Source organism: Rhinichthys klamathensis, unplaced genomic scaffold (genome assembly GCF_029890125.1).
Source record: "Rhinichthys klamathensis goyatoka isolate OS25496 unplaced genomic scaffold, OSU_Roscu_1.1 h1tg000011l_1, whole genome shotgun sequence".
Lineage (NCBI taxonomy): Eukaryota > Metazoa > Chordata > Actinopteri > Cypriniformes > Leuciscidae > Rhinichthys > Rhinichthys klamathensis.
In genome coordinates, this window is record NW_026606564.1 from 4,610,365 (window position 1) to 4,638,363 (window position 27,999).

Below are 27,999 nucleotides of genomic sequence, written 5' to 3' on the forward strand. Positions count from 1 at the left end.
TTTTATGATCACAAATGTGTCAAGTTAAATGGTTTAGTCACCAATTCTGTCATCATTTACTCGCCCTCAAGTTGTTCCAAACATGCTGGACACAAAAGAAGATATTTTGAAGAATGTCAGTAACCAAACAGTTGACGCCGGTAGCAATTGATTTCCATAGTATGGGGGGGAAATACTATGAAAGTAGGCTAAATAAGGCCAATCAACTGTTCAAAATATAATATTTTGTGTTCAGCAGAAGAAAGAAATACATACAGGTTTGGAGCACAATGACTGAATGTTCATTTTTGGGTGAAGTGTCCCTTTAAGAGAACACATTTTGTTGCGGCTTTGGAGTTGAAAGAAGCAAGTTCATCATGACCGTTTGACTGAGAAATAAATAAATAAAAAATAAAAGTAGGCCTAACCTCAGAAAGCAAAGCACAATTTATTATGATACCTAAAAGAGCAAGAAAAAAGAATGTAAAGTCAGCTAGCAAGTTACTTCAGTTATTAAAGTTGTAATTTAATGGTCAACTTCTATTTGTCGCCGGTCGGCTCATGAATATTAATATAGTCAAGCTCACGCGTTCAGTCGTAATCACTTAATGTTTACCTTTCAGCCAATCAACTTGACTAGAGTCACGTAATAATGAATATTCATGAGTCACGTCGTCATCACAACATGAACACGCCCAGCCTTTGTGCTGTGTTACACACTCTCGGCCGGCAGGGGGCAGCAACACTAAACCCCGCGCGCGCGCGCACACACACTCAGACGATAACAGGAAGGAAATAAGAAAGCTTGAGCTTCACCCCAACAGATGAGAGTTACTCTAGACAAGAGCTCTGGAGTCAGAGGAGCAATGACTCTGCCGGGGGGAAAACAGATTTTCTGTCTTTTATGGGCCATCATTTTATTATCACAGTGGGTAAGTGTGACGACGCGCTGTTTGTTTATGTTATTGTGGCTGTAACTTGTGTACGTGTTTGTAGCCTAGCACAAACTTCAACTAGCCAGACAGTTTCCAAGAGTTGGCAAAGCACGTCTGGTCAAATCCCAGAAAGAAATGATGTGTATTGTTGGAAGTCAAAAGCCCTGGTTTTACTAGTAGGAAATGTATTTGTGTCGTTGGAAGAACGAAACGGCCTCTTTTCATCTAGCTAGTTTAACTCCAATCGAAGCTTATGGACAGAGGAAATATGATTTGTCTAACCTTACATCATAAGAATCATCTGTCAGTCCTTTCAGATTTACACAAGAGCACATGATGATCTATCCTGCAAGATCAGCGTTTAGTTGACTAGAAACGCAGTTATGGTGTTTTTAAAGGAAGGGAAGAGAGCTGTTAAGCTGATTGATTGTCCCAACCTAGTGAGCCACATGTGTAGGCAGCATTGGCCTTGAGGATTTACTATATATAACGTTATCCTGTGATACACGAAAATGCTGTCCAGGTGGGAAACTTGGCTCACTAGGTTTTGAGATACAACCACTCTTTCACGTTGACTAGAAATAGATGCAGAAAGGGGATTACCTCTCTAAGTCCCAAGTTCAAGTGCGCTTGCTTTCATTTAGCTTTCCCTTCAAAGAAACATGGGCATTTTCATTTCATGTGTGTTTGTTGGGATGTAGTCGAAAACAACGGTCTAATCTCGTGTAGGTTCAGAGGTCGCATTCTCTAGCATGTGCGGCCAGTGTTTGTTTGGCACAATTCATGTTTCACACCAAATCTGAAACATTTAAATCAACTTTCAAGAGTTTTTTTCTTTTTTTTTTTCTTATATCGGATTTTTTTGACTCATGCTAGTGACAGTGAGTCAGAATATAACTTCTCCGTTAGTAACCTGAGACAAACATCACGAGTGTTTGGTAACCAAGTGATCCTAGTTGAGCTCATTTGTTTGTCCCATTTCCTAATTCTAATTTTAGGATTTCAATGGTAGGAACACTATCTATATCAAAGCGGGCTCTGAGTATTGATTTTAATTCAAATATTTGTTTACTAAACCGATCATATTCATTAATATTCATGTAGAATACACAAACCTCACATTAGTGTAATTGTCTAGATTGGCAATATGTTCAGTCTGCCGTGTATTAAACCATATTGCTATTGTTAATAATAACAGCACATTAATCTATCAATGTGCCACTTCTAAAATTCAAAGTGAAATTAAAACCCAGGCTATGATTTGTTATCATACCTTTTCTCTTGGTTAAACTAATCTTTCTTTGTATTAACTCATTTTTTTTAGTTTAAAAGAACGCAAAATTCGAAGGCAACCAGGTTAAAGGTGAATTAAGTAACTTTTTTACCTTAACCGAACAGCTTTGGAGTCATTGTAATGTTTATATTACTGATATCGTGTTGAATGTAGAGGTCTGCACGGGCTTTAAACTGAAGCCCGAACCCGGCCCGTACCCGCGATCATTTAACCCGACCCGACCCGACAATTACATTTACATATTAAGCCCGAACCCGACCCGAACCCGAGGTCCATTCTGTTTCTCACAGCAATACCATTTTTGCAATATGCTATGTTGTATTTAATGATTGCTTGACTGACATATTAAACAAATACATGTAGGCGCAGCGGCCCTATCAGCAGGCAGCACAGCAGTAAGAGAAAAAACTTACCAAGTAATTTTTTGCTTTATCAGACTCATGGTTTGCTTGTTGTCGTCGGCTGTCTGTATTGTTACTGAAATAGGGCGCGAGAGCGGTAGCACATGCGCAAAACAGTTTTGTGATATAAATGATATGATAAAATAAAACAAATAATTAAAAAAATTATATTTATATATCATTATATTTGAGAGAGAGAAAATCGCGCACATATTGCACATCTGCGCACGTAGCCTATACTTTCTCTCTCTCGCGTGCCGGTCACCACAACACAGCAAGCAGGCAAAGCACACGGCACGCAAACTATATATAGCCTATTTAGTTTTTCTTAGTTAAACCCGAACCCGACCCGAACCCGAGGCTGTTCATTAACATTAACCCGAACCCGACCCGAAACCCGCACATTTTTCGGGACCCGTCGGGCTCGGGTCGGGTAGCAGACCTCTAGTTGAATGGTGGTCGTCTCGCACCCCCCTGGTGCCTGTGAGCCGCAAAACCACCCTTGCAACTTTGGGCCGGCGAGCAGATATAAACAGAAATAACCCGGCGCCGTATACATGTGGTGTTGGGCGCGCGCAGCTCTTAAAGGGGCCATACCTTATTTCCACTCATTACAGCGTCCATCCTACTGAACAGGTACCGGTGTACAGGGGGAGGGGATCCGGCCGTGAGTGCGAGCCATCTCTGCGTGAGTGCTATTCACGACAGTACAAGTACTCCACAGCGACTCTAGGGGTCGCTGTTTGACAAAAACGGAATTCCTACTTAGTGCTGCTTTAATGCTACTTGCATTTTTGTGTTAAACCTACAAATCATTTTTACAATCTTTAATCATTTCTCTAACATGAATTCATGCAATCTAATGCTAGTGCATAATCCGTTTCAAATTAAAATGACATTTTCTAAAGGATGTCTTCATGTGTGTGAACTGAAGCGCTCTATTTTCGTTAAAGTTTACACCGGTAACAAGAAAACACCTGTAGTCGTGTGATGAGGGATGAACGCAGTGAAAACCTTTTACACTGAATGAGAAACCGCTGTGCATTTCTCTCGCATCACATTGTGTAAACTGCATTTATGACAAAGAACTGCACCGATATCATAATCAATAAATGCACACACATTATCCTCTGCTTCTGATGCCGCTGCTGCGGATTGAACAACACGCTGACGAAAAGTTTTCATATGAGTTTTAATGGAGACTCATGAATTCGTGTACAGATTACGCAGCTAATCTCACACTTTTCGGGGGGCTAGGTGGAAATTTAGGGGCCTAGTGACGGCCTTGTTTCCTTCTGTCTAAATATCAAATAATAACATCTACTTTCTAGTTGTTTCTCAGTTTGTAAAGCTTTAAGGCCTACAGTTTGTGTAACTACTTCATTCTGACACTTTCACTTCTTGTCTAAAAATATCCTTGGTCTGTCTAAATAATACTGAAAGACCTGTGCTAAAATAAGCAGTGGACCAAGAAAAAAAAAAACTCCACTCAAACCTCGGACAGAAACACACGTTTACTGTACACAACACTGCGAATTCAACAAAGTTCAAGTTAGGCTATCAAGGAATCATTTTGTATTCATCTGTCTGTGCAACATGTACTAAAATTTTCTTACAAAATGTCAATGTCATTTATTATCTAGTTTGAATTAATGAAAGATTGGATAGTACAGCATAGTTTCAAATTGATTTTAAGCTCATATTTTCAGCGTTGTAGTCGAGACCAGCTTACTCGTGTCGGAGTCCATGACAAGACCATAAATATATTGTCTCGGCATACCCCCCTTGAGAAAAAAAAGACAAGCATTCCCTATGTAAACCCAGCATCCCCCTTACCATCCCGGTTAGTTGAACAGTGCTGTGTATTATGTAAAACTTAAGCGAATTAAATATTGAAATTATCTACTGATAATTAATGAATTATAAATATCAGCAATTAACCAATCAGACCTCAATATTGTGACGCGCCCCGCAGGCTTTCGTCATTTTCCGCGCTGTTAAAGATGACCAAAAACAATCTGTGTGTAAGAGATCTGTGTGGACATGCAATACTACAGTCACATTATTTGATGAATAATGGCAATGTAGATTTGTATTATACTCTAATTTAATTTTTATATTTAAAAAATATCATAATTTAATTTAAATACAAATGTTTTCAAAATTAGACCTGTCCCCCCATCACAACCATATTTGCATAAAACATGTCTTAAATGTAGCCATTTCTAAACATCCCAAACGTTTTCAAAAAAAAAAAAAAATTGTGGATGGAATTGACATTTGCTGACATTATCATATTTTTAATCAATTTCAGCCACATTAAAAGTAAACATGTAATGTAATTTTAATAGCAAAAATGTGCTTTTATTTCACATTATATCAACAGTATTCACTAAAATATTCGAAAATAGAACCTATTGTTGGTGACAAAAGCACTTTTGCCAAACTAGGTTACTTTTTTTCAATACCATTCATTTCAAAATGGCTAATTGTCATGTGACCAATCAGCCTGATATATAGTGGTCTATTGCCACTTGTTTGTTCATGCACTCTTCTAAATGAAGTTTATTAGTGACCTGGAGGTATTAGGAATTGTGAACAATAGAATACTTGGGCTTGTCTGTCATTTTGGCTGTTATGACGCTTTTTTTTTTTTAGTCGTATGACTAAGAAGAACAGCGAGGGAAGATCCAGTTCAGTCTGTTATGTCTCTGATAGTATCATCAGTTGCATAAACGTATCCACTATATTAAGCCGTTTGACCGACTAACAGTTGAATAATCTATCTTTTTATGTAACTGGCTTTAAAAAGTTTGGACCAGTTTTGAAGAAAAAACAAACAGAAATAGGTTAGGTTTTTTGGGAGATCTTTGTTTTGTAGGGGATTTCACATGTGAATTATCTGAATTTCTTATGCCCAGCCTACTCATAGTTTCATGTCAATAGGTGAGTCATAATGTTGGCCTTGTATCGTCCAGCACAGCAGAGCAAACGAGGAGAAATAAATGACTCGGCTGTCTAAATTTCCTGCGTAAGGGTTGGTCCAGCCCTCAGTCACATGCACAGTCGAGTCACGCTCTTTTGTTTCCACATTCAGGCTCAGCACAACAAAAGCTTGACAGTTCCTCAGTCGAAATGCAGACCCTTGACCTTTGTAACGCTTTGTACCATTCGCCATTAAAAAAATAAAGTTGTTGATCTTAAAATCCGTAAGTCGTAGTACAATATGTCAGTTTGATTACATCAATTGTAAGTTCAGACTGGGTGGAGACGCGGTTCTACTGAACTCGAGTCACATGACTGCAGACCTGACGAAATAGCTGAGGAATGCACACCTCTGGTTTCAGTGAGACTCCTTCACGATGAGTGACGTGGTTACAGTCTTGATGGGTTTATATGAGGGATTTTCTTTTTTTTTCCTACACCAAATAAAGTGAAATCTTGAATGTAACCTCACAAATAAAACTGAAAAGGGGAAGACACTTGATTTTGAGGAACATTCCATTTTAAACATCAGAATAATAAATACTGTTTATGACTGTAAGTTGTACTTCCTAAACTGTTGTTCCCAATGTTTCCTCGCGTGTGTCCGCGCAGGTGCATGGCCAGCACTGTATCTGGTATGGTGAATGTGGAAACTCCACAGTGGAGGAGAAGAAGTTCAACTGCAATTACACAGGCCCTCCTAAACCTTTACCTGATGAAGGACTGGAACTGCTACAGGTGAGAGGACCTTCACCTTTACAACCGTTAGACTGCTCTTCATGATGTGTTGTAGTTTAGAAGGAATGACGAATCTGTCATTTACTCGCCCTGATTAGAAACATGCTAAAACGTGCTAGCAAAATGCTAAAACATGCTAAAACATGCTAAAACGTGCTAGCAACATGCTAAAACATGTTAGCAACATGCTAAAACATGCTAAAACATGCTAGCAACATGCTAAAACATGATAAAACATGCTAGCAACATGCTAAAACATGCTAGCAACATGTTAAAACATGTTAGCAGCTTGGTAAAACATCCTAGAAATGTTTTAGAAACATGTAAAACATGTTAGCAATGTGTTAAAACATGTTGGCAACATTTTATTGACTTCTCTGAGTAAAACCTTCAAGCTTTCAAAGTAATTTCAAACTTTCAAAAAGTAACATCAAAATTTGTCATCAAATTTTACTCTAACATTCGCTTCATGCCAAACATTCTTGGTTCTTAGACTTTCACACACAGTTAATGTCATGGACAAGGTGAACAGTAACTCATTTTATTTCGGTGGAGACCGAGAGAAGAATATAAACTTTATAATAAATATTAGGCTATATTCAAGTTGAACCAAAAGAGATGCATTTTAACTTAAAATATTATTTTCAAGCATTAAAGAAAATCAAATGAGCCTATTTAATTGTTTACATGTTATATGTATATATGTGTTATGCTTTCACTGTAAGTGACATGAGCAAAACAGACCATTTAATAATTCATTGCAATTATTTATTTGACAATTTATTGTCAGAACCAAAGTCACAATCGTGACCGGCCTAACAGAAACTTAATTTTTTTCTTCAAAAAATCCTTTTAACATGGCTTTAGTTTGACATTTCACAAGGGATTCTTCCTATTATCTCGCATGTCAAACCACACAGTGACACATGCTGTAGGCAGTTTGTGAATGAAGACCAAGGTTTGAGTCAATGTTTAAAAGATATGATTTGATCAGTCACTGTTCAGACATGGGAGACGTCACGCTTGGCATTTCCTGTACTTTAAAGCGTAGGAACCCCTAAAGCCCTGATACAGTAGGTGACACTTCAGTGGACTTATTAGCTTTCTTTTACATGAACACGCTGTGAGAAGTTTCATTTCTACAACAACATCAGCATTAAACATTGCTAAAAAGAGTGGCTGTTTTTTAGACCATCGGAAACACTTCTGTCTTCTGTTTCCCGGGCAAACGGTTAGCAAAGAATCAAATACAATTCATTAAATGAATTGTCATCAAAAGCAATGATTCATGGTAAATATCACAAAAATATGCCCAGGTCACAATTTACCCCAAAATCGAAAGAAAAAAGAATTTCTATTTAGTATAGAACTTTTTTTTTGCTGATATTCTCGTGATGCATCAACATGGTTTACTTTTGCTTTTGCTTTTTTTTTTTGCTTTTTTTTTTTTTTTTTGCTTTTTTTTTAGTAGACAAATTTCATTATTTTTGTTGTCATGGTTTATTTTATTTTAAATTTTTTTGCTGTTAAAAATCTTATAAAAAAAGTATTGTATTTATGTTTTGGAAAAGTTTATTAGATTAAAAAATAAGGGTCTTTTAAGTTTAAAGTCCTACATTTGTTTGAATTAATCTATGTATTATTATTTATATAATTTTTGTTTTTCAGGAGCTCTGTCCTGGGCTGGTCTATGGGGACAACGAGGTTTGCTGTGACACGCAACAGCTCACGACTCTGAAGAGCAATATCCAGATCCCCCTTCAGTACCTGTCCAGGTATGGCTGAAATACCTCTATGAAGATACATATACACTAGGCAGTTTTGTGTATCGGAATAAGAACACTGACCCATTATTGAGTCACAAGCAGGTTATTGATTAATTTTCAGTTGAAACCAAACATGTACTTGCTTGACACAGTTTACATTGGGAGAGTTGCCCAGTTTATGGCAGCAATATAATATGCACTTCATAACCGCTTTAACTTGTCCCTGTTTTTGTGTGCCAGGTGTCCAGCATGTTTCTTCAACTTCATGACCCTGTTCTGCGAGCTCACCTGCAGCCCCAGACAGAGCCAGTTCGTCAATGCCACACAGTTCTCTGCAGACCCGGAGCTAAACAAAACCAATGTGCTTCAGGTGTCCTATTACATCAGCCAGACCTTTGCCAATGGTGAGGAACAGCGACTGGAGGAGAAGATCCCAGATTTACTGATGCTTCAGATGCTTGATTCATAACATCAGAACGTGACTTACTTCAGTAAAGCCCTCGATTCAGAAATGGTGCTGATCAATGAGAACACTTAGTCCTTATTTCTGACAATGGGTCCTAAACTGCTTTTAAACACGCACACATTAGAAAACCATCTTAGTTGTGTTTCCCATTCTTTGAACTTTTGTTTTATTAAGTTCTCCATACTACTAATACTACTACTAATAGTTTTAATAATAATAATCCTTTTTCAAAAAAATATTATATGTATTATTATTTGTAGTAGTATTTCAATAATAATACTTGTGGAAAATATTATTATTTGTTAATAATAATTAATTGTGGATAAAATTATTATTAGTAATAGTATTTAACTACTACTACTACTAATAATAATAATAATAAAAATAATAATAAAAATGTATAATTATCTGTTAATATTAATGATATCAAAAATACATATTCATTGTTGATATTATTTATTATTATACATTAATAATAATAATTGTGGATAAAATTTGTATTTATATATTTGTATAATTATTATTTTTCAATACTAACACTACTACTAATATATAATATTTATTATAATCTTAATTTAATATTAAAAACAAAAATAATTAATAACAAAATACTTAATTGTGGACAAGATGATTCTTCTTATTATTTTTGTTATTATATAATAAATAGGCATACATGTATGTATGGTGTTCTGAGTTGTCCAGTCTTAAATATCAGATCATATCAGGACTTGTTTTTTTTCCAGTTCATTTACATTTCAAAGCATTCTGTGGTCACTCTGGAAGTGTATTTCTGCTCGCTGGTGAAAGACCTCTCGCTCGACCCTGACCCGGGGCCAGATAAAGCATCAGCGTTCTCTGACTTTCATAGAACATGCTCTTCGCTTCAGGCAAAAATGCAAAACTCATGAGTGATGCAGACTGCAGATAAAGCATATTTGCACTCTGCTTCACTCAATACTCTGTTCTGGGACGCCATGAACACTAGTGAAGTGATACAAATGTCCCAGTACTGTTATATTAAATTACTCGGCCAATCAAATTAGAGAACTGTAACTAACCGTTGTATAAAATCTTGTAGGTAACCATTTATTTGACATCTCTCTACAGCCATGTATGACGCCTGCAGTGACGTCCAGGCTCCCTCCACCAACATCAAAGCCCTCGGTCTGCTGTGTGGGACAGACGCCAGCGAGTGCACTCCCCAGGGTTGGATCAAGTACATGTTCGACATCAAGAACGGCCAAGTCCCCTTTGCTATTGAGGCAGTTTTCTCAGGTACAAGCACACATAAGCACTTTCAGAATAACAAGACTTCATAAAACCTCTTTATAAGCTTCAGCATTGTTGCTTGAAGTAATCCACTAATTGTATTGCTTTCAAACTCGTATATTGTGACTCCAAATCTGTTTCACGGCCGTCCATGAAGCTTATATTCTCGAGATTGAATTGGGTGTTGAAAATGTTTGGTGTCCCCAGATGTACCCACCATGAGCATGACTCCCATGAGCAACAGGACGTTTAACTGTACGCAGTCTCTGGATGACGGCTCAGGGCCCTGCTCCTGTCAGGACTGCAGTAAAGCGTGCGGTCCCACACCCGTGCCTCCTCCGGTCCTTCCTCCCTGGACCATCCTCGGCCTGGACGCCATGACCCTCATCATGTGGTGCTCTTATATAGCCTTCCTCTTCATCTTCTTTGGAGTCGTGCTGGGAGCGTGGTGTTACAGGCAAGTTACAGATTTGTGAGGGACAGTTCCTTAAAACAATCTGACTTTGCATATTTGCATGGTAAAACACAAAACGACACACCCAGTTTTGTTTTAACCAAAACTCAATTGCATAAAGCACCAAAGTCCAATGCTGACGAAAGGGAAACCAGTGAGTAAAAAGTCACAACATATCACAGTTTTGTATGCTGCAAACTGAACATCAACAAATCACAATATAATCATGAACCAGACATATCAATATGATATAGTGTTGCCAGGTCTCCGCTGATTCCCATTCCTAGTAATTATTAGTCATTAACAGTGTCAGTAACGCATTATAAGTAACGCGAGTTACATAATCGGATTACTTTTTCAAGTAACTAGTAAAGTAATGCATTTCTGAGTTACTTATTTATTTCACTTTTGGTGTGAAAGGACCTGAACATTTGCCAAAACATTTTTTTTTTTATTATTATTATTATTACAAAACAAACAAGCAATCCCACATCCCAGTGAGAAAAGGTAACTGTCAAGTGGAGTCACCTTTATTTGTATAGAACTTTTTACAATCCAGATTGTTTCAAAGCAGCTTTACAGGGATAACAGGAAAATAATGCAACAAAGTTTGTTTCTAGAAGAAATTTGGTCACAGTCCAGCTTAAGTTCAGTGATGGTTCATTTTTGTTGTAAAAGTTATTAATTTATTCATCCGCTCTGGAGAAAACGGTGATGTTATCGGTAACGAAACACATGGAAGTAATGAAACGTATGACTTTCCCATAAAGTAACTGGACACCTATCAGTCCAGGTTTGTTTTGTTGTGTGTATTTGTTTGTTTATTGGATCATGTTGTATTTATGTTTTGTTTATCTAATTACAGACGGAGGATGGTCACATCTGAATATGGCCCTATTCTTGACAGCAACCAGGCCTACTCCGTGAACTCTGGTGGCACAGATTTTGTAGGTATGTAAATTATAATCATTATTAAAGTCAACTTGACAACTGCCCCACCGTGGCGTTACTTTTTTTTTGTATGTGAATGCTGTTTTACGTGAATATTACGACACTAGTGAAGCACAAAGCTTTGTTTACAAAAGAATTAATAGGTTGGCAATTAAATGTTAAATCGCAACCGTGAAAACATTTGGATTCATGTTGATTGAGAGAGGTACATGAACCCATATATTTAAGCCGTTGGTCGGCTTTGTGTTCCGTTTTGTCAGCCCGCTTATTATTGCAATTGAATTATGTGTGTATTAAATTCACACATCACCTTTAACATCCGTCAAAATAATCACTTCTCCACAAAATGGCACGTTTCCTCCAGTCCTCACTGAGTGTGGTCCTAATTTCTTAGATGAAGCTACTTGCTGCGAGACGTTGGGCGAGCGTTTCGAGAACATGCTGCGTGTTCTCTTCAGCAGCTGGGGCTCGCTGTGTGTCCGCCAGCCCTTGACTGTGATCCTGGCCAGCATGGTGCTGGTGTCCATCTGCTCAGCAGGACTGTCCTACATGCGCATCACCACCAACCCGGTGGAGCTCTGGTCGTCTCCCAGCAGCAGGGCCAGGCAGGAGAAGGACTATTTCGACCAGCACTTTGGACCATTTTTCCGCACTGAGCAGCTCATCATCACCACCTCGTGGAATAATTCGGGCTCCTTTTCCCCCCAGACTGGACCAGAAATCTACTTCTCCCCCATGCTGAACATATCACTCCTCCATCAGGCAAGTCAACAAGTAGTACTGTGTAATAGAGCTGCGTGATTAATCGTTAAAAGATTGCGATCTCGACTCAAACACTCACGCAATCTTATTCCTCAATGACGATTCATCAACTGTGTCTATTAAACCTTTGACAAGTACGATCACAGCGGACATTCAGATTTGCGTCTGCACTGCGGCTGAGCCGGAGAGAGCAGTTGTAGGCCTGTCACGATAACAAATTTTGCTGGACGATACATTGTCCAAGAAATGATTGCGATAAACGATAATATTGTCGTTCTGAGACCATTTACATCTAAAATAATGATAATGGCATAATAATGCAGGTACACCTTTTCAAAGATCAATAAACTTTTTATTTCTATAGACTATTTAAAGGTGCTCTATGTAACTTTTCTACTAAAATGAATCCTTTTTTTATTGCCTGTGTGTGAAGGGGTTGTAATCACACATTAAAATGATCCACTTGTCGAGTTTTGCTATTACCTCTGAAGGCCAGTATTCCTATTTCTATATGAAGTCTCCGGGTCGGATTTACCGTGAAATCCAACGGATGTGACGTGCACGCGCGCTCCCGAGCCTCTCTCCTTATATACAGTCTATTGTAGACGGTCAGGGAGTTACGTCCGGTTAAAAGCGCACGTTTTTCGGCTTATATCTCAGTCAATCTTTGATCAATATTCCCAAGACTCTAATCGTTCGTAGTGCTGGACGGGGCCTTTCGAACGAGCCCACCCCCGAGGTCCAATTCGCCCGGCTCCCCGATTTATAGCCGTTCGAAATCGGGGGTCCCAGCGAACGGCGATCCGGTAGGGGGCATCCCCGAGGCCCGCCACTCTAGCGTTCGGGCAAGGATTCCCCTGAGACCTCCTCCCCCGAATTTGAGCTCTCTGGGTCTTTGCGTTCCAGAGATACGAGCGATTTTTCTTCTGAGATCGTGACGTCACCGGCGTCCGCAATTTTGCAGCGCGCCCGATGGTTTTCTGCTAATATCTCCGTGAAAACACCACCAAAAACTATGGAACTTATATGGTTCTTTTCAGCTCGACTAGATGGTCCCAACGAGCTCGGTGCTCGCCGAATCCGTCTAGTATTCGCAGAGATATTTGCGTAATAGATGGTATTGTCTATGAGTTCGAGCACGAGCGCTCTTGTAAAATTTGGTTGCAATCTGAAACCACCACTAGAGGCCGCTAAAAGTTACAAAGAGCACCTTTAACACTGAAAATGGAAAACATTTTAAACATCCACAATAAATGAACAAAACAACCAAAAACTATAAAAGAAATGGACTCTCAGTCTCTGTTAACAAAAAATGCACTTCTTTGTTCTTTCCACACAAAGACCATGTGACTACAAGAAGGTTCACTCAGTCTAGAGCTTAGATCGGGCCCAAAAATTCAAGCCTGACCCTACCCTATGATAAATGATTTGTTATTAAAGCATTCACACACAAACCACTGTTAATTTAACATAAAAGCAAGCAGGCTACTGCGTGCGTGCATGGTCTGGCATGACTGAATGCGTGCAAAGTGCGTTCCCTTCATGATTCCTAAAAAGCTGACAGTTCATCGCGATCTCACACATCTCTGTTATTATCAATGAAGCTGACTGCACAATGAATCTTTCATAATATCCACACTTTGTTATAAAAAAGAGGATTTGCCAGCAGAATTCAGCACTGAACAAGAAGTCAGTTTTGAGCGGTGAGGGGAGTCTATCTTGAATGCTTCTGATTGGCCATTGCGTTCAAGAAATCAACACATGTCTGTGATTGGCTATATCGCTCAACGCTGCAAACATGTTATGAATAGAAACTCTGGCCTGTAAATCGTTTCTATTTTGTTTTAGTTTTTCTTGTTGCTTTTCTGCAACAGATGAATACAAATCTATTAGTTTTCATGTTTTATTCATAGATATTGCTAGTTTGCTTGAGTCCCGCGAATCGTTTTATTCTCCCGCAACCCGCACACAGAGTGAGTGCATTACCGCTCGCACTCGGCCATCAAATCTAGTGCCGCACCGCACTATTGCGCTGGGAGTGCACGTCTCTATATCAAGGGTCAAGTTCGGGCTCAGGCAGAGAATGTATTCTGTTTAAAAATGTATTTGTCGTTGAATTATTCATTCAAGAAGTTCTTTAAAAAAAATGCTGATTCATCCAGTAATGAAACAAGTGAAAACTTTGAGTGAGTCATTGAATCGTTCAATCAAACAGATTTTTTTAATAATAAATAATAGATAAAAAATAAAAAATTTAAATAGATTGCAGCAAATAGTTTTGTCAGAACCTCTACTAAATGACATGTTATTTTGTTTAGTCGTCTATTCAGAAGTCATCTCTATTTTAAACAAAAAAATGTGATTCTCAATTTATCCAGGATCGTGCGGCTCTGATGATGGTGAATGTTAGGAAAAATTAATATCTGACCAATCAAGTATAACTTGAAAGCCCACTTGATTAGATTTGATATGGTAAAATCTATTGTAGGAGCCTGTCACAGTGACATTCAAGGGTTTTTAAGTGTGGCTCCAAATGCTTTTAAAAACAGTAGGGTTTACTGTCTCTTTTTTTTATTTTTTATTTTAAGTTATGTGTATGAAATTTGAGCGATAGCCTTGGAGATGTGATGTTTTGTTAATATTTTTAGTATTTTCGCTCTACAACTGTTTTTTCCTCTCCTCTCCGTTTCCATGTAGGTGTTGGATCTCCAGACAGAAATAACAAATCTAAAAGCGGAGTATAAAGGAGAGACCGTGACTCTACAAGACATCTGTGTTTCTCCACTGGCTCCGTACAATAACAACTGTACCATCCTGAGTGTGTTAAACTACTACCAGAACAGCCATGAAGTCCTGGATCATGTGAATCGTGACGAATTCCAAATCTACTTTGACTACCACACTCATTTTCTGTATTGTGTCAGGTGAGCTTTTCTGGTTTGTTTGATTGGAGCGCTGCAGTGATGTATTTTTGTAAGTCAACTCTGAATAGCATCGCCCTGTTTCCCTCGACGAAAACAATAGGCTTTTGGATTAATGCAGAAAATAAGCTCTGTGACCAACAAAAGTTTATGATTCTTAATGTTTTGTTCGTTATGATAATCTTCACCAATGAACAACTTAATGAATTTTGAAGCGTAAATGCAATCGGCAGAAGTAAAAAGCTAAACTTAGGCTTTAAACGGATTACACTACGGTCACACAACTTCAACGTCGCCATCATTACGCGTCAGACAACTCTTTCAGTCCTTAACATTATCCCTGAAAGTTTGAGTTGGAATAGTTTTGCCATTATAAACATGAGGCAGTGAAAACCAGAAGTGTTATAATGCTAACTTGTTTCTGGGATTTGGCCTTCGAAATTACACCATCCCTGCAACACTCTTTTATGATTTAATGCTTTTGTTTCGATTAAACTTTGAACATTTAAAAGTGAATAAACTCCCAATACACTAATAAATTCCCACCTTTTTTTTTTTTTTTAAAGAGTTTTACTCAGTCTCTCTTATCTTTTGCTTTTGGTCCTAGTTCTCCCACGGCCCTGGATGACACAAGCCTCCTTCATGACCCCTGCATGGGTACATATGGAGGCCCAGTTTTCCCCTGGCTTGTTCTTGGTGGATATGAGGGTGAGTTTGACAGGACTGAACATAAAGACGAAAGAACAGACATATTTGTGATCTTAAAGTCCCTCTGTTATGAAAATCAAGTTTTAAATGTTGTTTATATGTCTGAGGTGTTTTTAATGTGCTTTAAGCAAATTCAAATTCATAAGTCAACTCCATTGCTGAGTATTTTCTCCTTAAAACTGCAGTGAACCAAAGACAGTCTCAAAAACACGGTTTGAAATCACTGGTGTTTCTGACGTCACAAACTACTAGACTACAGGGGGACTTTAATTTTGTAACACACCTTACTTAAAAATTGGGGTTGGAGAATATTTTTTTATGTTTTAAAGAAGTCTCTTCTGCTCATCAAAGCTGCAATTATTTGATCAAAATATAGTGAAATTATGAACTACAGTATTATTATAGTTTAAAATAACTGTTTTCTATGTGAATATATTTTAAACTGTAATTTATTCCTGTGGTCAAAGCTGAATTTTCAGCATCATCACTCCAGTCTTCAGTGTCACATGATCCTATTCTAATATGATGATTTGATGCTCAAGTAACATTTCTTATTGTTTTTATTATTATTAATAATGAAATCAGTTGACTTTACTTTCACTTTTAATCAATTCAATACATCCTTGCAAAAAAAGTATTAATTTTTTTTCTTTTTCTTTTTAAGTTTATGACACCAAACTTTTGATCTGAAGTGTATATAATATAATTATATTAGGGTTGTCACTGTACCAAAATTTTACTAGTCGGTACTCCGAAGCAATACTGGTAAAAATTCAATACCGGTTTTCGGTAACTATTATTTTTATTTTACTGTTTGAAAATAACAATATTAACGCATTAAAACAAGCATGTAGCCTTCAAATATTGTTACTTTAAGTGAAAATTCTATTAAAAGATCAAATAAAAAGTTAATGAAATGGAAAAACAAAGAAACAAAACAGGTCTGGCAGGTCTATTGCACATACTCTTTAAGACATGATGCACAGATCTATTTTGACATGCCAGATTTGTTTGTCCCATCCCTTGCTGTGGTTATATCACTATATCAAACATTGCAATTTCAGATTCAGTCCCGCGTTTTAATTCGGTTGTCACTAACGAAACTTTTGCAGTGTGTACAGCAGAGTGACGCCACGACACCTGCATCTTCTGTATGTGCGTCTACACTATATAATGTTGTTTTCTGTTTTGTCCTTTTTCATATATAGACAATGCCTACAACAATGCCACAGCTCTAGTGATCACCTTTCCTGTCAACAACTACCTGAACGACACGGAAAAATTAGGCAAAGCTTTGGCGTGGGAGAAAGTGTAAGTGTGTTAAGTTACTATATCCTATGGATGAATAGATGATTTATGGATTAAAAAAATAAAACGATTATCTGATCTAGAATCACAACTACTGATTACAAAATATATAACAAGCGTTTAAGAGTAACTTTATTCATACCTCCACAGGTTTATCGACTTTGTGAAGAACTATAGGAACCCCAACCTGATCATCTCGTTCAGCTCGGAGCGCAGCATCGAGGATGAGATCGACCGCGAGAGCAACAGTGATGTCACCACCATCGTGATCAGCTACGTCATCATGTTTGTCTACATCTCGCTGGCTCTGGGACACATCAATAGCTGCCGATCCCTGCTGGTAAGACCCTCACGACTCTCCGTTCTGCGTGTGGCTTTAAGTCTGAAGGCCCCGATATTCTCAAACTTCTTTTCGTTCTTCGAGGTAAAAAGAATTTGAAATAACTTTGCAGAGATGAACTGTTAGCGAACATCCCAACACCTCCCACACTGCCGATAGCAGCGTTTAGATGAATATAGAAATAAGCGCTGCACGCGTTCCCCTCAATAACAAAATAAATGCACAATGACATTGGTGAAAAAAACAATCTTATCATAGTGGCGTGGATATGTGTGCACCAGCTCTGCAATTCAGCTCTTCAGTCAGGTCACGTTATTTTGATATATATAGCACTTTGTATAACAGACTTCTGCTTGAACTCGAGCAGCTTTACAGTATTAAATTTGAAAAACTGCCAGTCTCGCTTTCAATTAGAATTACAACTTCAATTTCCCCAATAAAGCAGCTCTCGAGTGTGTCCATGTTTAGCGGGAAGTTCACATTAGCAAGCTGTTTCTACTGCCTAAACGAATTCTAAATTCACTTTTTTTTTCTCGAAGTGTCGATCTCACGCCAGTTTGTTCTTTTTCTTGAAGTAAATCAGGGCGTTAAAACTTTGTATTTCTTCATACAATTGAATATACCACAAAACTTCATACAGTGACACTTTAATATAAAAATTAGTGCAATCCCGTTAGCTAATACTTTGCCACATAGTAGGGTTTTTCATATTGCACTTCAGAATAAACATTTCCTGATGATTTACTCACCCCCATGTCATCCAAGATGTTCATGTCTTTCTTTCTTCAGTCGAAAAAGAAAGGTTTTTTGAAGAAAACATTCCAGGATTTTCCAATGGGTAAAACAACCAGGGTCCAAATTGCAGTTTCAGTGCAGCTTCAAAAGGCTCTACACGATTCCAGCTGTGTGAACAAGGGTCTATCTAGCGAAACGATCTGCCATTTTCTAAAAAAAATAATACCACACATGCTCGTCTTGCTCATCCACGACTTCATGCCTTACGTAATCACGTTGGCAAGGTCAGGCGGTAACCTGACGTAGGGTGAAACTCATTTTCTCTAACTTAAAAATTGTCCCACATCGTTGTTTTTCCTTTTATTTTTTTTTTTTTTTTAAAGGGGCGTTTGACTTAGTCTTTGCACGTTCGCTTTATAAACACTAGGTCGGTACTTCCGCCTACGTCACGCTTGACCTTTCAACGTGATTACGTAATGTGGCGCATCACAGCCAGTGCAAGACGAGCATTTGTGGTTAAAAAGTATACATATATATATATATATTTGAAATTTGTTTTTTTTGAAAATGGCCGATCGTATCGCTAGATGAGCCCCTTATTCCTCGGCTGGGATCGTGTAGAGACCTTTAAAGCTGCACTAAAACTGCAATTTGGACCTCTAACCTGTTGGTTCCCATTGGAGTCCACTAAATGGAGAAAAATCCTGGAATGTTTACCTCAAACCATAATTTCTTTTCGACTGAAGAAAGACATTACTATCTTGGATGATGTGGGGGTGAGTAAATCATCAGGAAATTTTAATTCTGAATGGAACTAATCCTTTAATCCCAGGTTATCGTTGTTCTTAACTTTGCTTTTAACCCCCGGTAGAGAAACGTTTCACGATTTGTATTTTAGAAGTGGGGTTAGCACTGCTTTTTACCTGGGGTTTCATAAACCGGTCAAGTGATCCATTCAATGACACTGACATCACAAAATAAGAATATTAACTCAGGGTTTAGGAATGTACAGTGTGAAGCGTCAGTTTATAAATACCCAGGATTAATTTTTAACCCTGGGTTAATTATGAGCAATGTAAAACATGAAGCAATTTACCCTGGGTTTAAAGTTGACTATTTTAATTTTGGGAAAAAAAATTTAAGTACAGCTCTATTTTTTCTGCCATGCATTTATGGTTTTCTTTTCTTTGGCTGTTCTTTCGCTCATGTGAGTGCTGTCATGTTCTCATCGTTTTATTTGAAATTGTGCATTTTTATGTGTGGTACAGGTGGACTCCAAGATCTCTCTGGGTATCGCTGGTATCCTGATCGTGTTGAGTTCAGTGGCGTGTTCTCTGGGTATCTTCAGCTACATCGGCATCCCCCTCACGCTCATCGTCATTGAGGTCATTCCCTTCCTCGTGCTGGCCGTGGGTGTGGACAACATCTTCATCATTGTGCAAACCTACCAGGTGCGTGGACATCTAAATGTCCTGAGAGCAGATGTTAGCGCAAGCGTGACGCATTCTGAGAAGTGCTGTGGTTGTTTTGTTGATGTCAGTTGACTGCACTAAAATAACTCGGGCAAGCATTTTTTAGTTCCTAAAAGTTTGGTTCCATCGTTTGTAATGTTGTTGATGGTTGAGATTGTTTGCCTTCATAATAGATTTTTGTGTTCTTCAGAGAGATGAGCGAATGCCGGAGGAAGAGCTTCATCATCAGATTGGCCGTATCCTCGGAGATGTGGCTCCCAGCATGTTCCTCTCTTCGTTCTCCGAGACAGTTGCTTTCTTTTTAGGTATGTCAACCTGTAATTAAATCTTGTATTACTTACAAATGGTTGTTGGATCGTTTGATTCTCACTTCCCTTTCCAGATGCCTATAGTTTCTGTGTTCACATGTCCACAGGTGCTCTGTCCACCATGCCTGCGGTGAGGACGTTCTCTCTGTTCGCTGGTCTGGCCGTCTTCATTGACTTCCTCCTGCAGATCAGCTGCTTCGTGTCTCTGCTGGGCCTGGACATCCAGAGACAAGAGGTGAGAGGTCAAAGTTCACACCAGTTCTAGCTGTGGGAGAGTTAAAGGAATAGACGGTTGAGTTCACGACCTCTCAAGTGACGTTGGAAATGTCACACGTGACATAGGCGGCAAGAACCGCCCCATTGTTTACTTGCCGGATACAGACACAACATATTTTTTTTTATGCACTGAAACATATACTAATATTCAGCAACAACCATTTGTTTTGGTCAGAGCTTCTTATCCACACTTGTAAACAATTCTTGCTGCCTACATCACGCGTGAATTTCCCAATGTTTATACGTCACGCGTCATCTTGGATGCCCTTGGGGTGATTTAAATAATTAGAAAATGTGAAATTGTGTGAACTATTTCTTTAAGGCCTGTTCACCTTAAGAATGATAACTATATTAGCGTCCACACTAGACATGTGCCGCTATTCGGTAATGCGATAAATCGCGGTAATTAACATACACGATATTGTTATCGCGGGCACTTCAAAATACCGTGAAAAATAATAGATTCGAATTTAGACTTTTACAACGCGCATTAGCTTATTTTCCATCAACCGCTTAAACTGCGTATATGCAGCGCAAAACACGTGCGCACTCTGATGTAAACAATCCCCACATGTATAAGCACAGTGTGCATGCGGCGCAGTGCGCACTCTAGTCTAATGTAAACAATCCTCACATGGAGTAGAAGCATGGCGGAAGGAGGAACGCTGCCGACGATTGCAGGGCTGCCAACTCTCACGCATTCAGCTTGAGACTCAAGCGCCTTTCAGACAGGACGCGGAACACGCGCGGGGACGTTTTGTTGCTGCGTCGACCAAAGCACGCCTGGGTCAAAGTTCAAAATAGTTCAACTTTTTATTTGCAAAATAGCAAATCGCGTTGTATCTGAAGGGCAACGTTGAACCCAGCGGCCAGCGCCGCGCATTCCGCGTCCTGTCTGAAAGGCGCTTTACGCAATTGACACTTTTCACACGCTCTCACGCAGAGAAAAATCGCCGAGCAAAGAGGACACTGACAGACTAGACAGAGCAGGTTACTTTTGATATATATCTAAAAACATTCAGCTCTTAGGTTCTGTCCATTGTGACAGATCGCTGCGCCTCAGTTCAAGTAAACCGATCATCTGTTACTTTTTATTTAAAGATACAGTACAGCGAGGAGTATTTGGCTAAATATGTCCATATTACATATTTATTATATGTTTACTTGTCATTACATAATTGTTATTATAATGAAAACCGCATTGTATTTCATTTCTCTCTGTATGTTTAAAGCATTGTGAGATATATTTTTTTCTTGAGAAAAATTTACATGCAGACTGTAGCCTACCTAATATTTATCCAAATGAGTCAATATTGAATTAAGATTGAAATCAAATCCAAGAATTTAATTGAATAATACAAACAGTAGCCTACCAGTCATTGTACCATGTAAACATTGTAACATGTTGTCGCTAAACTTAATAAAATTGTTTAGTTACCATATGTTTTGAAAATCACAATTACACATTGTGATGCAAGTTGTTTAGATACCCACAATCCATCTGTTTCTCTTGAGCAATTAAAATATCGTGATAATACCATATACCGTGATAAAAGCTCAATCAATTAACCGCAGCATGAAAATTTGATACCGGCACATGCCTAGTCCACACCAGCAGACAATATCGTTCTGTTTATTCTACTCGCGCACTGCAGTTTCGTCGCCTGCCTCTTTAAATGCTGGAGCTCTTAAAGCAGGATCGCTTCTGATTGGCTGTCAATAACGATACCAGCTCATGAGCGGTAAAAATATAGTTGTGGTGTGAACTTTGCGGGTCTTTTATATTTAGAGCAATTTTTATAACTATATATCTTTATATAGTCTATATAGTTTATATCTTTATATAGTCTATATAGTTTATTTAACTATGTCGTTATAGTTATCATCCTTGGTGACTAGAAACATAATGTAAAATAATGAAGTGGGTTTGAAAATATAATTCTAATTCACAGCAACCGATTTTCATTTGTCAAGTCACTTTTTTTGAAAGTAGCATGATTAGCTTTTTGTATCATTGTATTTTTAAGCAGCATTTTCTTGTATCAATATGCGAGTATGAATGGTCTGATAATGCTTTAAGATATTCGGCTTACGTTTGTGTTTTTCCCCCCCAGGCAAATCGGACAGATATATTGTGCTGTGTGAAGTTGTCTGATGGACCGCAAGCGAAATCGGAAGGTTGTCTGTTCCGTTTCTTTAAGAAGATATACGCTCCTTTCATTTTAAAGGATTGGGTGCGCCCCCTGGTGGTAGGTGTAAAACAACATTAATATTGTTGTATATTATAATATCATACTTTTGGCTCAAGGTATACATTTTATCTGTATGTGTTTTATGGGAATTGAACCCATGACATTGGTCTACCAGTGTAGCTAAACATGGCAATGATGTACAAATAGAGTATCTTTTGATTCCCATCTACAGGTTGCTGTGTTTGTGGGAATGCTGTCATTTAGTATAGCCGTTGTTAATAAAGTGGAGATTGGACTTGAGCAGACGTTGTCCATGCCTGATGTACGTATGTATACCATTCTTCTCATTGTTGACAGACCTTTAGCGCACATTTGCATTGTGAAGAACCTGAAAGGGGTCATTGTGAACTTAAATCGTCCCGGTCTCCCTGTTGCAGGACTCCTATATGCTGGATTACTTTAGGAATCTGAGTGAGTACCTGCACACCGGGCCGCCCGTTTACTTCGTGGTAGAGGATGGACATGACTACAAAACATCGGAGGGCCAGAACGCGGTGTGTGGCGGAGTCGGCTGCAACAGCGACTCTCTAGTCCAGCAAATTTATGCCGCTTCTCTCTTGGAGAACTAGTGAGTGACTCCTTTTCAGTGAGGGAAAAGTTTCAATACACCAGTGTTGTTTTAGTATCATTGTATTCATATTTTGAATTTGGGTTGTATTTTTTTTATTATAATTTTTACTTTGAATTTTGTAATTTGTTTTGTTTTATATACGCCTATGTAGTTTATGATTATTTTATTTTTTTAGTACATCAAGTTAAACTAAATGCCTTTGGCAACAAGCTGAAATGAAATGTTTTACTCATTTTTTATATATATATTTCAGTTAACATTTATTTCAAGTAACAAAATAGTTTTTGTGATGGTTTCAGTTAACTGTAATAACCCTACAATAAATAAATGTTTTGCTTTATTTTGCTAGTCCTTTTAAGTGTAGGAAATTCCCAGAAAGTTGCAGAATTTATTAACTGCTTTGTTTATGAATAACCTCGGTCAGATCAATATAGTAATATCCTGTGTCGCAATTTCAGCACTAAGATCAGCAACGTCCCATCGTCCTGGCTGGATGACTACTTTGACTGGGTGAAGCCGCAGTCGTCCTGCTGCAGATATTATAACGCAACAGGAGCTTTCTGCAATGCTTCAGGTAAACCATTATCCAGCGAATCAACAGAGCCTTGACCAGAGGACCTTTATGCATTTGACATCAGTTCCCACTGTACAGATCACACTGTTCTTGGGTCTTTGAACTCACTCTTTGCAAATAGATTTCGATGGGAATTGTTTGTCATGATGTATGTGCATTTATCATCACAATCAAAGCATTTTTAGTATCAAATTGTGATTTATTATTATATATATATTTTTTTTTTAAATGGATAGTTCACTCCAAAAAAGGAGAATTCTGTCATTTAGGGTGTGTTCAGTTCTTTTGGTCTGGATCAAAAAAAGATGATGCATTTAGTCCTGGTTCGTGTAGCGTTCACACTGTCATTTTCAACTCCGAACCTAAAGATACAAAACGAAAAAATCCCTTTTATGATTTATATTTTGCAATGGGACATATCAAACATGTAAAACAATGCTGTGCTGGGTTTAACTCGTTCGTTGTATGTGCGTATGGTGATATTTTGACCAGCTGAGAACCCTTGAAGAGCTTATAAAAAGGGTCAAAACGACAGCAGGAATCCCTCCGTCACACACACAAAGGAAGATCTGCTGCGAAGAGACACGGTTCTGATGCCTGTACTGAACTGTAAAGGGCAACATCGCATCTATGATGAGAAAAAACAAGTTTGCTTGAGCATTCTGTCCTTGACATCACGTCCTATTTTGGTTCGTTTACACGTCTTTAATCCGTGTTACATTCATATTTAATTCGAACTGCAACAGTTCATTTGGAAGTGGACCGAGACTCATCTTTTCAGAGGTTTGGTGGCACCAGGGTTCAGATGGCAGCGTTCACACTTATTCAAATGAACCGGACTAACAGAGCTGTGAACTCAGCCTTACTCACCTTCATGTTGTTCCAAACCTGTATGACTTCTGTGGAACACAAAAGGTGGTGACAGAATTTTTATTTGAGCTTTTTCTCTGTATCTTGATGTCTTTCTGGTTTTTTTCCATCAGTGGTGGATAAGAGCTGCGTTCACTGCAGACCTATGACAACTAGTGGGAAACAGAGGCCTAATGGTACCGAATTCATGCACTTCCTCCCCATGTTTCTCTCGGACAACCCAAATATCAAGTGTGGAAAAGGGTAAGTTTACATGTTTCTTTTGATCAGATTTGCCATCCCAGTACATGTCCACCATATGACCATCTTTTGTATATTGTACACACCAATTGAAAGTTTTTGCTGAAATCACAAGCTGATTGTATGCGATTTTCATGGTTTAGGGTGCATTGGGTTTTACCAGTAAGCATAGTAAAAGGTTTTGCACAATTAGCAAATGATTTAAATGTTTAGTAGCAGTAAACTGGATTTTCACATACATTTACAATTCATACTTCTGTGTAATAACCAGTACTTAGTTGACAAAAACATCTGAATGTTTAAAAATAATGAGACTTCTGTACCTGCAGCATTCGATTTTTCACAGTAAAAACATTTCAGTTTTTAATTACCAAAATAAAAGTCTTTCACAAAAAAAGAGGGGGAAAAAAAGAATGAAAGACTTGCGTTATTTTAAATGATTGTCTTGAAGAAAAGAAAGTTTTGGAAACCCTGTTGTGAGTAATAACTGCTTTTCTTTCCTGCGCAGCGGTCATGCTGCGTACAGCACTGCTGTGGCTCTGAAAGAGAACGGCACTGACGTAGGCGCCACATACTTCATGAGCTATCACACCATCTTAAAAACATCAGCTGACTACATCGACGCCATGAAGATGGCGCGAGAGCTTACGGACAACATCACGCAGGCCGTCACACCGCATGACAGGAGTTACCGCGTCTTCCCTTACAGGTAAACGCACCTTGAGCACGAGATGATGTCTTGCTCTGTCATTTAAGTTTACCCAAGATGCATTGCATTTGTGTTGGTGTGTCACCAGGCTAAACTATCCTTACTGTCGAGCCCTTCAGACAAACTTGAAAAGAGATCCTAGTCTGAAATAAGGATCCATACACTTTAACTATCAAAACAAATGCTTAAAAAGAGCAGCTGAGTCAAAGTCACATGGAACGTTCAGGAAAGCAAAGATCATCCTTAGTGACCCACTTCCACAAAGCGTGGTGAAATTGTGCAAATGTATCATAAACCTAAAACTCTGAATGCAAACAGGTGTGTCGTCCTCATGAGGGTCAGTTATGTAGGGCTGCCCTTTTTTTTAGGCCTTACCATTTCTAGTTATTATTGTTGTTATGTAATAAATACTAGGATTGTCAGTTGTCGAACACATTTAAAGCCAGATTTACTAACTGTTTGCGCCCGTAAACAGTTTAAAACGTCAAACTACTGTCAGGATTTAGTAAAGACACACAGTGAAAAAATAGTGCTGAAAAGGCATGTTTTATATATGCAAAATGTATGACGAGAGTACTTAAAGCATATTAAAAACATTTAAAAGCTTGATTTTCACTGCAGGGGGACTTTAAGACAAACCATGAACACCATTGCTGAGTATTTTCTCCTTAAAACTGCAGTGAACCAAAGACAAAGACTCATTTGTACATTCCTTTTTTCCCCCCATGGACAGTATATTCTACGTCTTCTATGAACAGTACCTCACCATCGTCCACGACACTGCCTTTAACCTTGGTGTGTCACTGTTGGCCATCTTTGTGGTGTCTACGGTGCTCTTGGGCTTCGAGCTGTGGTCGGCAGTGCTGGTGTCCTTAACCATTGCCATGATCCTGGTCAACATGTTCGGAGTCATGTGGCTGTGGAGCATCAGCCTCAACGCTGTCTCATTGGTCAACCTTGTCATGGTGAGTGAACAAAGGAAGAGTGTTTTGTGACTGGAACCCACTATGATACACAGTATTTGGTAACACTTTATTTTACAGTGTCCTTGTTACATATGTTACATGTACTTACCGTAGTAATAACAGTAAATTATGCATAATTACATGCAACTAACCCTCAACCAAACCCTAATCCTATAGCAAGTGCATGTGGTTAGTTAATATTACTCAGTAATTAAATGTGTAATTACATTGTAACTATGACACCTTAAAATCAAGTGTAACCCAATATTTGAAGCACTTAATTTGGAATGCTTGTTTTGATTTTCAACAAATACCATCAAAACTCTGCGCGCGTAATTATTTCTGGAGAAATGTTTGGGCTATTGTTGTGTTTTGCAGAGTTGTGGCATATCCGTGGAGTTCTGCAGTCATATAGTGAGGGCTTTCTCTGTCAGTACGAGGAGCTCGAGGGTGGAGCGGGCGGAGGAGGCGCTGGCACACATGGGCAGCTCTGTGAGTCATGTGTCCTACTGCTACACAAACTACATAATGAGTGCAACGAAGCACCTTCTAACATGCTGATCTGGATCCGCAGGTGTTTAGCGGCATCACCCTCACTAAATTTGGTGGGATCCTGATTCTCGCCCTGTCCAAGTCCCAGATCTTCCAGATTTTCTACTTCCGCATGTTTCTTGCAATAGTCCTGCTAGGAGCCACTCACGGCCTCATCTTCCTGCCGGTGTTACTCAGTTATGCAGGTAAATCACAACCTTTTAACATTCACAATTTGTCGTAAAGGAGTCGTTCACCCAATATTGACAACCCGTCAAAATAAAAGTTCTGTTTAACTTGTAGAAATACATTCCTCTGTACAATAGTAACAATATTAATAGTCACAAATTCTTCAAGTAGTAGTAATAATATTAATAATTATGATAATAAAATTATTAAAGCACAACTTTCATGTTTTAATTGTAACAGTAAACCTCTGTTTTGCAGCACTTTGTTTGTTTAAATCAAATGAAAATTTTACAATCCCTTTTATTTTTTGCCAATTTGATTAGTCTTTTAAAATGTAATGTTTTATACCTTGATTTGATTTCCACCATTTTTGAGAATACATTGGTATTAAATCATAAATGCAGAACAATTAAAACAAACTATTTCATTTCTGGAATAAAACATTTCTTAGTGCTATATTATAAGTGTTAAATTTTAAATCAAGTGTGTGTGTAACAAATTTAGGTGGGAAAGGGATTTTAAAACTGTCTTTTAATAATTTGTTAAATTGTAGAAGTTCCATGATTTTAAGTACACAAATTTTATGTAACCATTTAAACTGAATGGAGAAAAATTAAAAATAGCAGAATCCAGAACAAATAAAATGTTAGAAAATAAAAAAAAATAAAAAAATTCATAGGGCCCTAGATTTCTGAAGCCTTCTGAATAAAGGAATTAACATGAAAATGTATTTGTTTTGATGAAAGAAAATCTAAAAAGGTTCTTTCTTTTCACAGGCCCATCTGTAAATAAAGCAAAAGCAATGGCTGCTCGCAACAGGGTAGTGGGTTCAGAGAGAGAGCGGCTCATCTACTAGCGGCTCCGGGACTCTGCACGACAGCTTTACGTTTCCATGTTACACGCATAGCAACACACTTCGGCAGACTGAACTCAGGACTCTCCTCTGGGTGTACAGAAGCTTTCCCTTTCAACATCCACCAAATAAACCGAAACTGAAGGACAGATGTGGAAGATCCTTTCAGTATTGAGA

General features: G+C 38.4%; 1 protein-coding gene across 1 annotated transcript; it reads left to right on the top strand.

Annotated features, from left to right (window-relative positions):
- The first annotated feature begins 754 nt into the window (after positions 1-754).
- npc1 (Niemann-Pick disease, type C1) lies at positions 755-27,992 on the top strand. The gene is made up of 25 exons (XM_056264564.1): positions 755-911; positions 6,207-6,332; positions 8,001-8,107; positions 8,339-8,502; positions 9,672-9,839; positions 10,041-10,290; positions 11,153-11,238; positions 11,633-12,000; positions 14,698-14,924; positions 15,529-15,629; positions 16,838-16,940; positions 17,088-17,277; positions 19,281-19,463; positions 19,675-19,789; positions 19,900-20,027; positions 22,183-22,317; positions 22,493-22,582; positions 22,698-22,888; positions 23,350-23,465; positions 24,449-24,578; positions 25,084-25,284; positions 26,018-26,249; positions 26,628-26,741; positions 26,824-26,986; positions 27,746-27,992. The coding sequence occupies exons 1-25, from the start codon at positions 804-806 to the stop codon at positions 27,823-27,825; spliced, it is 3,876 nt and encodes a 1,291-aa protein (XP_056120539.1). The 5' UTR covers positions 755-803; the 3' UTR covers positions 27,826-27,992.
- The last annotated feature ends 7 nt before the right edge of the window (positions 27,993-27,999 follow it).